The sequence below is a fragment of the Salvelinus alpinus genome, chromosome 1 (assembly GCF_045679555.1).
Source record: "Salvelinus alpinus chromosome 1, SLU_Salpinus.1, whole genome shotgun sequence".
In the NCBI taxonomy this organism is placed as follows: Eukaryota; Metazoa; Chordata; class Actinopteri; order Salmoniformes; family Salmonidae; genus Salvelinus; species Salvelinus alpinus.
In genome coordinates this window covers 30989190-31002801 of record NC_092086.1, presented here as the reverse complement: position 1 = coordinate 31002801, position 13612 = coordinate 30989190, and the positions used below count along the sequence as shown (strand labels likewise).

General features: G+C 46.7%; 1 protein-coding gene across 4 annotated transcripts in view; it reads left to right on the top strand.

Annotated features, from left to right (window-relative positions):
• The window catches only part of cep112 (centrosomal protein 112), a 223418-nt gene that overhangs the window by 79531 nt on the left and 130275 nt on the right, over window positions 1-13612 (top strand). For all 4 annotated transcript variants that reach the window (XR_011674562.1, XM_071396422.1, XM_071396432.1 and 1 more), the window contains exons 18-19: window positions 1987-2122; window positions 7717-7824. Coding sequence is in view for 3 of the 4 variants with exons in the window: in XM_071396422.1 (XP_071252523.1) it covers window positions 1987-2122; window positions 7717-7824 (244 nt within the window). In the remaining variant the exon portion in view is untranslated. The remainder of the gene's footprint in view (window positions 1-1986; window positions 2123-7716; window positions 7825-13612) is intronic.

The following is a 13612-nucleotide window of genomic DNA, read 5'->3' as shown; positions in this document are numbered from 1 at the left end:
AATCAATCATATTACAGGGAAAATACAAACTCCTTTTATGTTTATGTATCACTTTGTCTTTTATCATTCGTGTGTGTGTGTATGTATTAGTGTGTGTGTGTGTGTGTGTGTATTAATGTGTGTGTGTGTGTGTGTTAATGTGTGTTTGTGTGTGTTAATGTATGTTTGTGTGTGTTAATGTATGTTTGTGTGTGTTAATGTATGTTTGTGTGTGTTCAAGTTTGTTTGTGTGTGTGTGTGTGTGTACTAATGTATCAAATCAAATTATTTGTCACATGCGCCGAATACAACAAGTGTAGACTTCACCGTGAAATACTTACTTACAAGCCCTTAACCAACAGTGCAGTTCAAGAAGAAGAAAATATTTACCAAGTAGACTCAAATAAAAAGTAACACAATAAGAATATAAATAGCGAGGCTATATACAGGGGGCACCGGTACCGAGTCAGTGTGGAGGCTATATACAGGGGGCACCGGTACAGAGTCAGTGTGGAGGCTATATACAGGGGGCACCGGTACAGAGTCAGTGTGGAGGCTATATACAGGGGGCACCGGTACCGAGTCAGTGTGGAGGTTATATACAGGGGGCACCGGTACCGAGTCAGTGTGGAGGCTATATACAGGGGGCACCGGTACCGAGTCAGTGTGCAGTGGGTACAGGCTAGTTGAGGTAATCTGTACATGTAGGTGGGGGAGAAGTGACTATGCATAGGTAACAAACAAACAGTGAGTGTACAAAGTGTGTGGGGGGGGTCATGTAAATTGTCCGGTGGCGATTTTATTAATTGTGCAACAGTCTTATGGGGGGTAGAAGCTGTTGAGGAGCCTTTTGGTCCTAGACTTGGAGCTCCAGTACTGCTTGCCGTGCGGTAGCAGAGTAAACAGTCTATAACTTGGGTGACTGGAGTCTCTGACAATTTTATGGGCTTTCCTCTGACACCGCCTATTATATAGGTCCTGGATGGCAGGAAGCTTGGCCCCAGTGATGTATTGGGCCGTTCGCACAACCCTCTGTAGTGCCTTACGGTCAGATGCCGAGCAGTTGCCATACCAGGCGGTGATACAACCGGTCAGGATGCTCTTGATGGTGCACCTTTTGAGAATCTGGGAACCCATGCCAAATCTTTTCAGTCTCCTGAGGGGGAAAAGGTTTTGTCGTGCCCTCTTCACGACTGTCTTGGTATGTTTGGACCATGATAGTTTGTTGGTGATGTGGACACCAAGGAACTTGAAACTCTCGACCCGCTCCACTGCAGCCCCGTCGATGTTAATGGGGGCCTGTTCGGTCCGCCTTTTCCTGTAATCCATGATCAGCTCCTTTGTCTTGCTCACATTGAGGGGGAGGTTGTTGTCCTGCCAGTTCTCTGAACTCCCTATAGGCTGTCTCATCGTTGTTGGTGATGAGGCCTACCACTGTTGTGTCGTCAGCAAACTTAATGATGGTGTTGGAGTCGTGTTTGGCCACGCAGTCGTGGGTGATCAGGGAATACAGGAGGGGACTAGGTACACACCCCTGAGGGGCCCCAGTGTTAAAGATCAGCATGGCAGATGTGTTGTTGCCTACTCTTACCAACCTGGGGGTGGCCCGTCAGGAAGTCCAGGATCCAGTTGCAGAGGGAGGTTTTTAGAGTCCTTAGCTTAGTGATGAGCTTCGTGGGCACTGTCGTGTTGAACGCTGAGCTGTAGTCAATGAATAGCATTCTCACATAGGTGTTCCTTTTGTCCAGGTGAGAAAGGGCAGTGTGGAGTGTGATTGAGATTGCGTCATCTGTGGAACTGTTGGGGCGGTATGTGAATTGGAGTGGGTCTAGGGTGTCCGGGAGGATGCTGTTGATGTGAGCCATGACCAGCCTTTCAAAGCACTTCATGGCTACTGACGTGAGTGCCACGGGGCGGTAATCATTTAGGCAGGTTACATTCGCTTCCTTGGGCACAGGGACTATGGTGGTCTGCTTGTGTATGTGTTAATGTGTGTATGTGTTTCAGGGAGAAGGAGGAGCAGCTGGGACGTGAGAGGGAGTGTCAGCGGCAGCAGACCCAGCAGGCGGAGAATGCTCTGGAACACTTTAAGAAGCAAGTAGAGATCAGCTCAGAGAAGACCTACGCTAACATGAAACTACAGGTAACATACCGATAATACTACATGAAACTACAGGTAACATACTGATAATACTACATGAAACCACAGGTAACATACTGATAATACTACATGAAACCACAGGTAACATACTGATAATACTACATGAAACCACAGGTAACATACTGATAATACTACATGAAACCACAGGTAACATACTGATAATACTACATGAAACTACAGGTAACATACTACATGAAACTACAGGTAACATGATGATAATACTACATGAAACTACAGGTAACATACTGATAATACTACATGAAACTACAGGTAACATACTGATAATACTACATGAAACTACAGGTGACATACTGATAATACTACATGAAACTACAGGTAACATACTACATGAAACTACAGGTAACATACTGATAATACTACATGAAACTACAGGTAACATGATGATAATACTACATGAAACTACAGGTGACATACTGATAATACTACATGAAACTACAGGTAACATGCTGATAATACTACATGAAACTACAGGTAACATGCTGATAATACTACATGAAACTACAGGTAACATGCTGATAATACTACATGAAACTACAGGTAACATGCTGATAATACTACATGAAACTACAGGTAACATGCTGATAATACTACATGAAACTACAGGTAACATGCTGATAACACTACATGAAACTACAGGTAACATGCTGATAATACTACATGAAACTACAGGTAACATACTGATAATACTACATGAAACCACAGGTAACATGATGATAATACTACATGAAACTACAGGTAACATGATGATAATACTACATGAAACTACAGGTGACATACTGATAATACTACATGAAACTACAGGTAACATGCTGATAATACTACATGAAACTACAGGTAACATACTGATAATACTACATGAAACCACAGGTAACATGATGATAATACTACATGAAACTACAGGTAACATACTGATAATACTACATGAAACCACAGGTAACATGATGATAATACTACATGAAACTACAGGTAACGTACTGATAATACTACATGAAACCACAGGTAACATGATGATAATACTACATGAAACTACAGGTAACATGATGATAATACTACATGAAACTACAGGTGACATACTGATCATACTACATGAAACTACAGGTAACATACTGATAATACTACATGAAACCACAGGTAACATGATGATAATACTACATGAAACTACAGGTAACATACTGATAATACTACATGAAACCACAGGTAACATGATGATAATACTACATGAAACTACAGGTAACATACTGATAATACTACATGAAACCACAGGTAACATACTGATAATCCTAAACTCAGCAAAAAAAGAAACGTCCTCACTGTCAACTGTGTTTATTTTCAGCAAACCTAACATGTGTAAATATTTGTATGAACATAACAAGATTCAACAACTGAGACATAAACTGAACAAGTTCCACAGACATGTGACTAACAGAAATGGAATAACATGTCCCTGAACAAAGGGGGGGGGGGGGGTCAAAATCAAAAGTAACAGTCAGTATCTGGTGTGGCCACCAGCTGCATTAGGTACTGCAGTGCGTCTCCTCCTCATGGACTGTACCAGATTTACCAGTTCTTGCTGTGAGATGTTACCCCACTCTTCCACCAAGGCACCTGCAAGTTCCCGGACATTTCTGGGGGGAACGGCCCTAGCCCTCACCCTCCGATCCAACAGGTCCCAGACATGCTCAATGGGATTGAGATCCGGGCTCTTCGCTGGCACATTCCTGTCTTGCAGGAAATCACGCACAGAATGAGCAGTATGGTTGGTGGCATTGTCATGCTGGAGGGTCATGTCAGGATGAGCCTGCAGGAAGGGTACCACATGAGGGAGGAGGATGTCTTCCCTGTAACGCACAGCGTTGAGATTGTCTGCAATGACAGCAAGCTCAGTCCGATGATGCTGTGACACACCGCCCCAGACCATGACGGACCCTCCACCTCCAAATTGATCCCGCTCCAGAGTAAAGGCCTCGGTGTAACGCTCATTCCTTCGACGATAAACGCGAATCCGACCATTACCCCTGGTGAGACAAAACCGTGACTCGTCAGTGAAGAGCACTTTTTGCCAGTCCTGTCTGGTCCAGCAACGGTGGGTTTGTGCCCATAGGCAACATTGTTGCCGGTGATGTCTGGTGAGGACCTGCCTTACAACAGGCCTACAAGCCCTCAGTCCAGCCTCTCTCAGCCTATTGCGGACAGTCTGAGCACTGATGGAGGGATTGTGCGTTCCTGGTGTAACTCAGGCAGTTGCTGTTGCCATCCTGTACCTGTCCCGCAGGTGTGATGTTGGGATATACCGATCCTGTGCAGGTTTTTTTACACGTGGTCTGCCACTGCGAGGACGATCAGCTGTCCATCCTGTCTCCCTGTAGCGCTGTCATAGGCATCTCACAGTACGGACATTGCAATTTATTTCCCTGGCCACATCTGCAGTCCTCATGCCTCCTTGCAGCATGCCTAAGGCATGTTCGCGCAGATGAGCAGGGACCCTGGGCATCTTTCTTTTGTTGTTTTTCAGAGTCAGTAGAAAGGTCTCTTTAGTGTCCTAAGTTTTCATAACTGTGACCTTAATTGCCTACCGTCTGTAAGCTGTTAGTGTCTTAACGACCGTTCCACAGGTGCATGTTCATTAATTGTTTATGGTTCATTGAACAAGCATGGGAAACAGTGATTAAACCCTTTACAATGAAGATATGTTAAGTTATTTGGATTTTTACGAATTATCTTTGAAAGACAGGGTCCTGAAAAAGGGACGTTTTGCATTGTCCTTCCAGTTGTCTGTTTAGTGCAGTGTCCTTCCAGGTGTAGGTTTAGTGCAGTGTCCTTCCAGTTGTCTGTTTAGTGCAGTGTCCTTCCAGTTGTCTGTTTAGTGCAGTGTCCTTCCAGTTGTCTGTTTAGTGCAGTGTCCTTCCAGTTGTTGGAGGGGATGTATAATTTCTGAAGGTTTGTTTTGATGTTGTCTTTGTAGTGTTTCCTTTGTCTGCCAGGCGCTCGCTGACTGTCCTTCAACTGGAAGTACCAGATCTGTTTCGGGAGGCGTGAGTTGGGCATCCGGATCACACGACCTGTCCAATTAGAGTTGGGGTTGTAATATAAATATTTTTATTTTTATTTAACCTTTATTTAACTAGGCAAGTCAGTTAAGAACAAATTCTTATTTACAATGACGGCCTACCTGGGAACAGTGCCTTGTTCAGGGGCAGAACGACAGATTTTTACCTTGTCAGCTCTGGGATTGGATCCATCAACCTTTCGGTTACTGGCCCAACGCTCCAACCACCAGTAGTGGTGATGCTGTTTATTCTGACCTCCTCCAGCACGCTGGTGTTGGTCGTCAGCTTTAGACCAGGAGTTTAGTTTACATACACATAGACACATGCACATCTCTTCCATCGTCTCTGACCCTAGCGTGCCCTCTCACACACTTCCCCTGTCCCCTCTCTTTCCTATCTCGCCAACACAGAGAGTGGAGGCTGGATGACAGACAGTGATCAAACCAAGACAATGCCGATGACTGCAGGCCCGTCTCTCTCTCTCTCTCTCTCACACACACACACACACACACACACACACACACACACACACACACACACACACACACACACACACACACACACACACTTCTCTGAGTTAGGAAGACAGCCTGGCCACAGATGCACAGGGGCGCCATGCTGGCTGCACACAGATTCCTCTGTCTCTCATTCTCTTTCTCTCTCTTTCTTCCTCTCTCTCGTCCATGCTCTCTCTCTCTCTTTCTTCCTCTCTCTCATGCTTGCTCTCTCACAGCTGGTTTAAACATGTTCCTTTTAAGGCCCTCTATTTGTGATCAGCTATATTATCTTCACAGAGTGCTAGGTGGCAAAATATAAGAAAACCAAAGAATGATTCTATGTTCCCATAAATTGAAATCCCACTCTGTGATTTTTTACAGCAAATTTCTTATCATTTTAATTAACAATTTAAAGTGGCCTGAGTTAACAATCCTGCAGTGTTCAGTTCTATCACTAAAGCCCTTGACTTTGACCAGTTGTGTTATAGAGTGTGTGTGTGTGTGTGTGTGTGTGTGTGTGTGTGTGTGTGTGTGTGTGTGTGTGTGTGTGTGTGTGTGTGTGTGTGTGTGTGTGTGTGTGTGTGTGTGTGTGTGTGTGTGTGTGTGTGTGTGTGTGTGTGTGTGTGTGTGTGTGTGTGTGTGTGTGTGTGTGTGTGTGTGTGCTTTCACCCTGTGGGCGTCTGCTTTCACCCTGTGTGATCCAGGTGGTATTGATGTTAGATGCCGTCACAGAGGACGCGTCTCTAAACAGTGGAGTGATGGAGTAATTAGTCTATTTCACTGGGCCGCTGTTAAACACTTGGCAGAATGTGGGCTGTGGATTATTGAGAGATAACTAATCAATGCAGACTTAGCTGTAAACTATGTGAGAGAGAACTACAGAGAGTGAGCACTTCTGGGCAGAGTGTGTGTGGGCTTCATTGACAGAGCACGTGTTACATTGTGAACAGTGGACATGTTCTGCGCTAATTAGTATGTTACTGTTGGCCTTTAACATGGAACTTATTGACATGGTGTGGGTGGGAATATCATAGAATAGACATACAGTGGGCCTAACTGACAGTACCATGGACAGTCACACTCCTCCTCTTCCCCCTATCCTTATCCCTCCTTTTACTCTCCTCCTCCTCTCCCCAGCGATCCCCTGGACTCCCGATCTTCCATCTCTCTCTATCCTCGTCTCACATCAAAGTCATGAGAGAGCATCAATCTTCTCTGCATCCCCCCCTCTCTTTTTCTCTCATCCATCTTTCTACATATCTTTCTATCTCCATTTCGCCCTATCTTTAAGAATATATGAAAGCATCTTAAGTCTGTCCTCTGTCTCTCCTCTGTCTCTCCTCTGTCTCTCCTCTGTCTCTCTCATTCTCTCATTTTATCTCTCTGTCTCTCCTCTGTCTGTCCTCTGTCTGTCCTCTGTCTCTCCTCTGTCTCTCTCATTCTCTCATTTTATCTCTCTGTCTCTCTCTGTCTCTCCTCTGTCTCTCCTCTGTCTCCTCTGTCTCTCTCATTCTCGCATTGTCTCTCATTCTCTCTGTCTTTCTCTCTGTCTTGCTCGCTCTCGCTCTCTCTCTCTCTCTTTCTGTGAGTGTTAAACTGTATCGATAGGGATATGTCTAAATGGATTACTGCTCATGTTAAAAGCTTGCACTCCGCTGGATGCCGTTTAAAGAAAATTGTCTCCCCTATTGTGAGTGTATCATATAACGACACACAGCACCATGCGGAACAGAAACTGTCGCTGCAGTTCAAAGGATGTTTTCACATAATAAGAGGATTAATCACAACATATTGCCATAGTGCCATTCTCTCACCTGTCTATAGATAAGTCATTGGGAAAGATCCCATCTCTCCTTTTCTATGTAAATGGACAGTTGTCTGTGCCAGGATGTCACAGAGGAACCTCTTATTCATTTCTCCATACATTTCTCTCGCTCTCTCTGTGCATGTAACATATGTTGCTATTGTCATTGAGAATCACAGAGTGATCTTTCTCTGCCTCCTTCTGTAGATGGATAAGGTGGAGGAGGATCTGACCCGCTCCAAGTCCCTAAGAGAGAAACAGGCCAAGGAGTTCTCCTACCAAGTGGAGGAGCTCAAACAGAAATACGAACAGCAGGTCAGTGGGAGAGAGGAGAGAGGGAGACTTGATACTGTTATGTTTTTGCCCCAAAATGTCTTGTTTAAACTTTAAGCATTTCCTATAATTTTGGGATTAATACAGTGTATTTGAATATGGGGACATTCTGACATCATCCTCTACATGAGCCGTCTGTATTGCCTCATCACAAAAGACACAGATGATATTCAACAGATATTTATGGTCTTAATCAACTATTAAACCACCAATGGAAATCTCTGATTCAATCTGTGTTCGGCTCATACCGTCAGTTTATCATCCAGCCCCATCAGTTTCCTCTGATTAGAAATCTCCAAACCATTTTCCTTTTCTATTGAAATCTAACTCACTGATATAACGTCTACTTTTATGAGGAGGAAATTCAATTAACCCACTGGAATGTCCATTATCTGGTGGAAATGATGGGATTGTATGAAGAATTGGAGACACCATTCCCCTTAATTGCTGTTCAGTTTAGCCTCTTTGGAGCTGCGAAGTTACCTACCATGCCAAGGGGTGTCATCGGTTGAAACGACTAGACACAGAGAGACCATTCCATGTTTACAGAGCATACTGTATATGTAGCCTGGGGTTTAACTGGTGTAAAAACATGTTTTTAATATCACCCTTGTGTCGGCTACGTTGTCCAATGAGTAATATTCGGTATTGTTGTGAGCCAACCTCATATCTGTGACACTAGAGAGACCACTCATTCTCACTGTATCCAGTCACTAACTAGGGTATCATCTGTGATTACAGTGCGTGTCAAAGCCATGATTGATTTCCCGAGCCCTTTAAAAACACATCTATCTCTCCACCTCCCGCCTAATAACCATCCCAACTCTCATTCCCCACACGCAGACAGACTAGTGGTGCGTGGCAATCGCTCAGGATGTTTTGGAGTGGAGGATATGAGAGCAATGTTTTGGTGGCGAATAGAGTAATGGTTTTCCGTTTCCGATTTGGTCCGTGGTGGAATCGTCGGTTTGAGGTTGCGCTTTTCCTAATAATCTCTCGATACAGGGGTTATTGAAGTTTGAATATAATCGTATCGTGAATTCTCCTTTTATTTATTTAAAATCCACATAAAATGCCCATTAAATTGGAGTTAAAGTGAGGAGCAGAAGTGGAGCTCAATTGAAGATCTGAAAGTGTTTTCACAGGACTCATTGTTGTAGTGACAATTGCGTTTCAGTCCTACCATTAAATAGTTTGTGTTTGTCGTCAAAAGCAGGTTTTTATCCTAGTTGTAATATTCCATTGTTTGTGTGTCAGTGTTGCTGAATCTGAAAATGTTTACCGGTATGTAAATATCATAATCCCTTTTAAATGGAGAACAGTATGTGACAGAAGGTGTCAAAGACAATTAGCAGAGTTCTGACAATATTTAAGTGAAGATAATCAACACTAACCAAGGGAAGGAAATGAAAGAAAGGCAAAGACACAGTTGACAATCACATCGTTACGGATCTATTTCATACTATAAGCATTTGGCGTCATTTACTTCAGCGATAAAGCGAGAGAAACATCTCTCTGTCCCACTACATCAGCCCTCTGTGCTAATGCCACATTTGGTGTCCCTCATCGGTGACGTCCACCTCAGAGATAAAGAGAGCAGAAGAGCGGAGAGAGATACGGAGCGTATAGAAAGAGTCTCGTGTCTGTCTGTGTATTTTGCAATTGCATGTTCCCTTGTAGTGAGATTGGTGTCTCGGGGTCACCAGGTCAAGTTTGCCCATTGAGCCAATCACAAAGGGACATTCCACTGAGGTCACATCAGTGAGCGTTTTAAAAGAGGCTCCATGTATAGAGCAGTTGTTTCCCTCTGACCTCCAGGTCATTAGGACGTCACGCCGGCCCTTCACAGCCCTGCTCCTTGACGTTGAACTGACGTAGGGAGGTCATGAGGCTGTTATAGATGGTGTCGTAACCCCTGGACCCCACGGAAACCCCTAATCTGTCCTGCTCCTCAGATATTTGTAAGTCGCTCTGGATAAGAGCGTCTGCTAAATGACTTAAATGTAAATGTAAATGTAAATATTTGGTGACAACAAATGAGACAAAGTCTAGGTCTAGGAAACGCATCCACACACCGAAACTCTCATAGACACAGAAACGCTGACACGTCCACACACACAGGGCACACTTCTACACTCCCCACTGTGAAGAACCCAGTTCTCCCTCTTCCCTTCTCTTCACCCTGCTGAGGCCAGACAGTTCTCCCTCTCCCCTTCTGGTCACCCTGCTGAGGCCAGACAGTTCTCCCTCTCCCCTTCTGGTCACCCTGCTGAGGCCAGACAGTTCTCCCTCTCCCCTTCTCGTCACCCTGCTGAGGCCAGACAGTTCTCCCTCTCCCCTTCTGGTCACCCTGCTGAGGCCAGACAGTTCTCCCTCTCCCCTTCTCGTCACCCTGCTGAGGCCAGACAGTTCTTCCCTCTCCCCTTCTGGTCACCCTGCTGAGGCCAGACAGTTCTCCCTCTCCCCTTCTCGTCACCCTGCTGAGGCCAGACAGTTCTTCCCTCTCCCCTTCTGGTCACCCTGCTGAGGCCAGACAGTTCTTCCCTCTCCCCTTCTGGTCACCCTGCTGAGGCCAGACAGTTCTCCCTCTCCCCTTCTCGTCACCCTGCTGAGGCCAGACAGTTCTTCCCTCTCCCCTTCTGGTCACCCTGCTGAGGCCAGACAGTTCTTCCTCTCCCCTTCTCGTCACCCTGCTGAGGCCAGACAGTTCTCCCTCTCCCCTTCTCGTCACCCTGCTGAGGCCAGACAGTTCTTCCTCTCCCCTTCTCTTCACCCTGCTGAGGCCAGACAGTTCTCCCTCTCCCCTTCTCGTCACCCTGCTGAGGCCAGACAGTTCTCCCTCTCCCCTTCTGGTCACCCTGCTGAGGCCAGACAGTTCTCACACTCCCCTTCTCGTCACCCTGCTGAGGCTAGACAGTTCTCCCTCTCCCCTTCTCGTCACCCTGCTGAGGCCAGACAGTTCTCCCTCTCCCCTTCTCGTCACCCTGCTGAGGCCAGACAGTTCTTCCCTCTCCCCTTCTGGTCACCCTGCTGAGGCCAGACAGTTCTCCCTCTCCCCTTCTCGTCACCCTGCTGAGGCCAGACAGTTCTTCCCTCTCCCCTTCTGGTCACCCTGCTGAGGCCAGACAGTTCTCCCTCTCCCCTTCTCGTCACCCTGCTGAGGCCAGACAGTTCTCCCTCTCCCCTTCTCGTCACCCTGCTGAGGCCAGACAGTTCTCCCTCTCCCCTTCTCTTCACCCTGCTGAGGCCAGACAGTTCTCCCTCTCCCCTTCTCATCACCCCGCTGAGGCCAGACAGTTCTCCCTCTCCCCTTCTCTTCACCCCGCTGAGGCCAGACAGTTCTCCCTCTCCCCTTCTCGTCACCCTGCTGAGGCCAGACAGTTCTCCCTCTCCCCTTCTCTTCACCCTGCTGAGGCCAGACAGTTCTCCCTCTCCCCTTCTCTTCACCCTGCTGAGGCCAGACAGTTCTCCCTCCCCTTCTCGTCACCCTGCTGAGGCCAGACGGTTCTCACACTCCCCCTCCCCCTCCCTGAGGTTTGGAGTAACCCTCCTGGGGCAACAGTAGCAGTGTCCCGTTACCTCACTGTCTCTTTCCCAATTCTCAGGCTGTCCAGTCCTGTCACACCCCCCTAGTCCTCTGTTAGCAGCTCTACTGTGCCACTACACCCAGGCACATCTCAATGACAGGAGCCCCTCAGTGACAGGACACAGGCTGTGCTGTAACACCATCTCTCTAGACTCACCCAGTGACAGGACACACGCTGTTCTGTAACACCATCTCTCTAGACTCTCTCAGTGACAGGACACACACTGTTCTGTAACACTGTCTCTCTCTAGACTCTCTCAGTGACAGGACACAGGCTGTGCTGTAACACCATCTCTCTCTAGACTCACTCAGTGACAGGACACAGGCTGTGCTGTAACACCATCTCTCTCTAGACTCTCTCAGTGACAGGACACAGGCTGTTCTGTAACACCATCTCTCTAGACTCACTCAGTGACAGGACACAGGCTGTGCTGTAACACCATCTCTCTCTAGACTCTCTCAGTGACAGGACACAGGCTGTTCTGTAACACCATCTCTCTAGACTCACTCAGTGACAGGACACAGGCTGTTCTGTAACACCGTCTCTCTCTAGACTCACTCAGTGACAGGACGCAGGCTGTGCTGTAACACTGTCTCTCTCTAGACTCACTCAGTGACAGGACGCAGGCTGTTCTGTAACACTGTCTCTCTCTAGACTCACTCAGTGACAGGACACACGCTGTCCTGGAACACCGTCTCTCTCTAGACTCACTCAGTGACAGGACGCAGGCTGTGCTGTAACACTGTCTCTCTCTAGACTCACTCAGTGACAGGACGCAGGCTGTTCTGTAACACTGTCTCTCTCTAGACTCACTCAGTGACAGGACACACGCTGTGCTGTAACACCGTCTCTCTCTAGACTCACTCAGTGACAGGACACACACTGTGTATCTGTTCTCCCAGGCCCTCTCCTGCTGTGTCGTGGCCACACCGGCCCCTTTAAGAGCCTCAGCACCCAGAAGCCCTTTTTTCAGCAAGCCTGTGACGTAACCAGGATGTTTGTGTTTCTCCATCATCCCTCTCTCCCTCTCTCTCTCTCTCTCTCTCCTCCTCTGCCTCCTTTTGTAATGTTACTTTTTTGAAAACAGATCTAGCTCGGCCTTCCTGCCCACCTCCAACCCCCCCCCCCCCTCTCTCTCAAAACCAAAGCCCTGAAATGAAATCGCGACGGTCACACGAAACAGTAAGCCAACGCTTCCCCACTTGTCTCTCCTGTCGTCGGGTGTCACGCTGTTGTTGTGGTGTTGCGTAGGAATTAGCCGCCTATCAGTCAGCCCATCAGACTCTGACATGCTGTGGAGATATGAATCATGATCTGTGGCGTGATTCTGCATGACTGTGAAATCCAGTTGCTGGATATGATTGGGTCTCTATTATATTACTGAATGAATTCTATCATAGTGAATGGAATTGAATTATAGAGCAGATGTCATGTATTAACTCTGTGGGACCAGCAAAGCCGAACATCTCCAATGACAATAACACGGAAGATGGCCAGGCCGGTCTCACACAATGCTTTGTGTTTGTGGTAAACTGTCTAAGAGGATTTTGCTCTAGAAAAGAGCTGCGGGATGTCTTTCTGAAAACTACTGTTTATGTCCCAAGTGTGTGAGTCTGTGTGTTTAGTAGTGTGTGTTTAGTAGTGTGTGTTTTAGTAGTGTGTGTGTGTGTTTTAGTAGTGTGTGTGTGTGTGTGTGTGTGTGTGTGTTTTAATAGTGTGTGTGTTTTAGTAGTGTGTGTGTGTTTTGGTAGAATGTATACATACTGACTAATTCCTTACAAATGTAGATGTGCGACAGCAATAACAGAAACACAGAGAATCTCCAGGTAGGACATCCCTCCCTTTCCTTCCTGTTTGCAAATCTACCCAAACACAAGTAGTGGGGAAACCCTGAAATCCTGCGTGGCTAATAGAAGTGTCTTTTGTGGCCTTCACTGAGTGAGGAATCTGTCGATATACCCATTCATCACCAGAATAGCATTAGCCTAAGCGTAAGCAGTGTCTGGAGCTTGGGGCTAAACCTGTGGGCTAAACCTATGGGCTGGGACTAGTGCTCTCTAACTGCCTAGTCTCTGTCCTGTGTGTCTGTCCTGTCTGTGTGTCTGTCCTGTCTGTGGCAGGCCCAGGTAGGGTGCCGGGGGAGCACAATGTGTGGAGGATTAGCTTCAGAGCTGTAGCTGGGC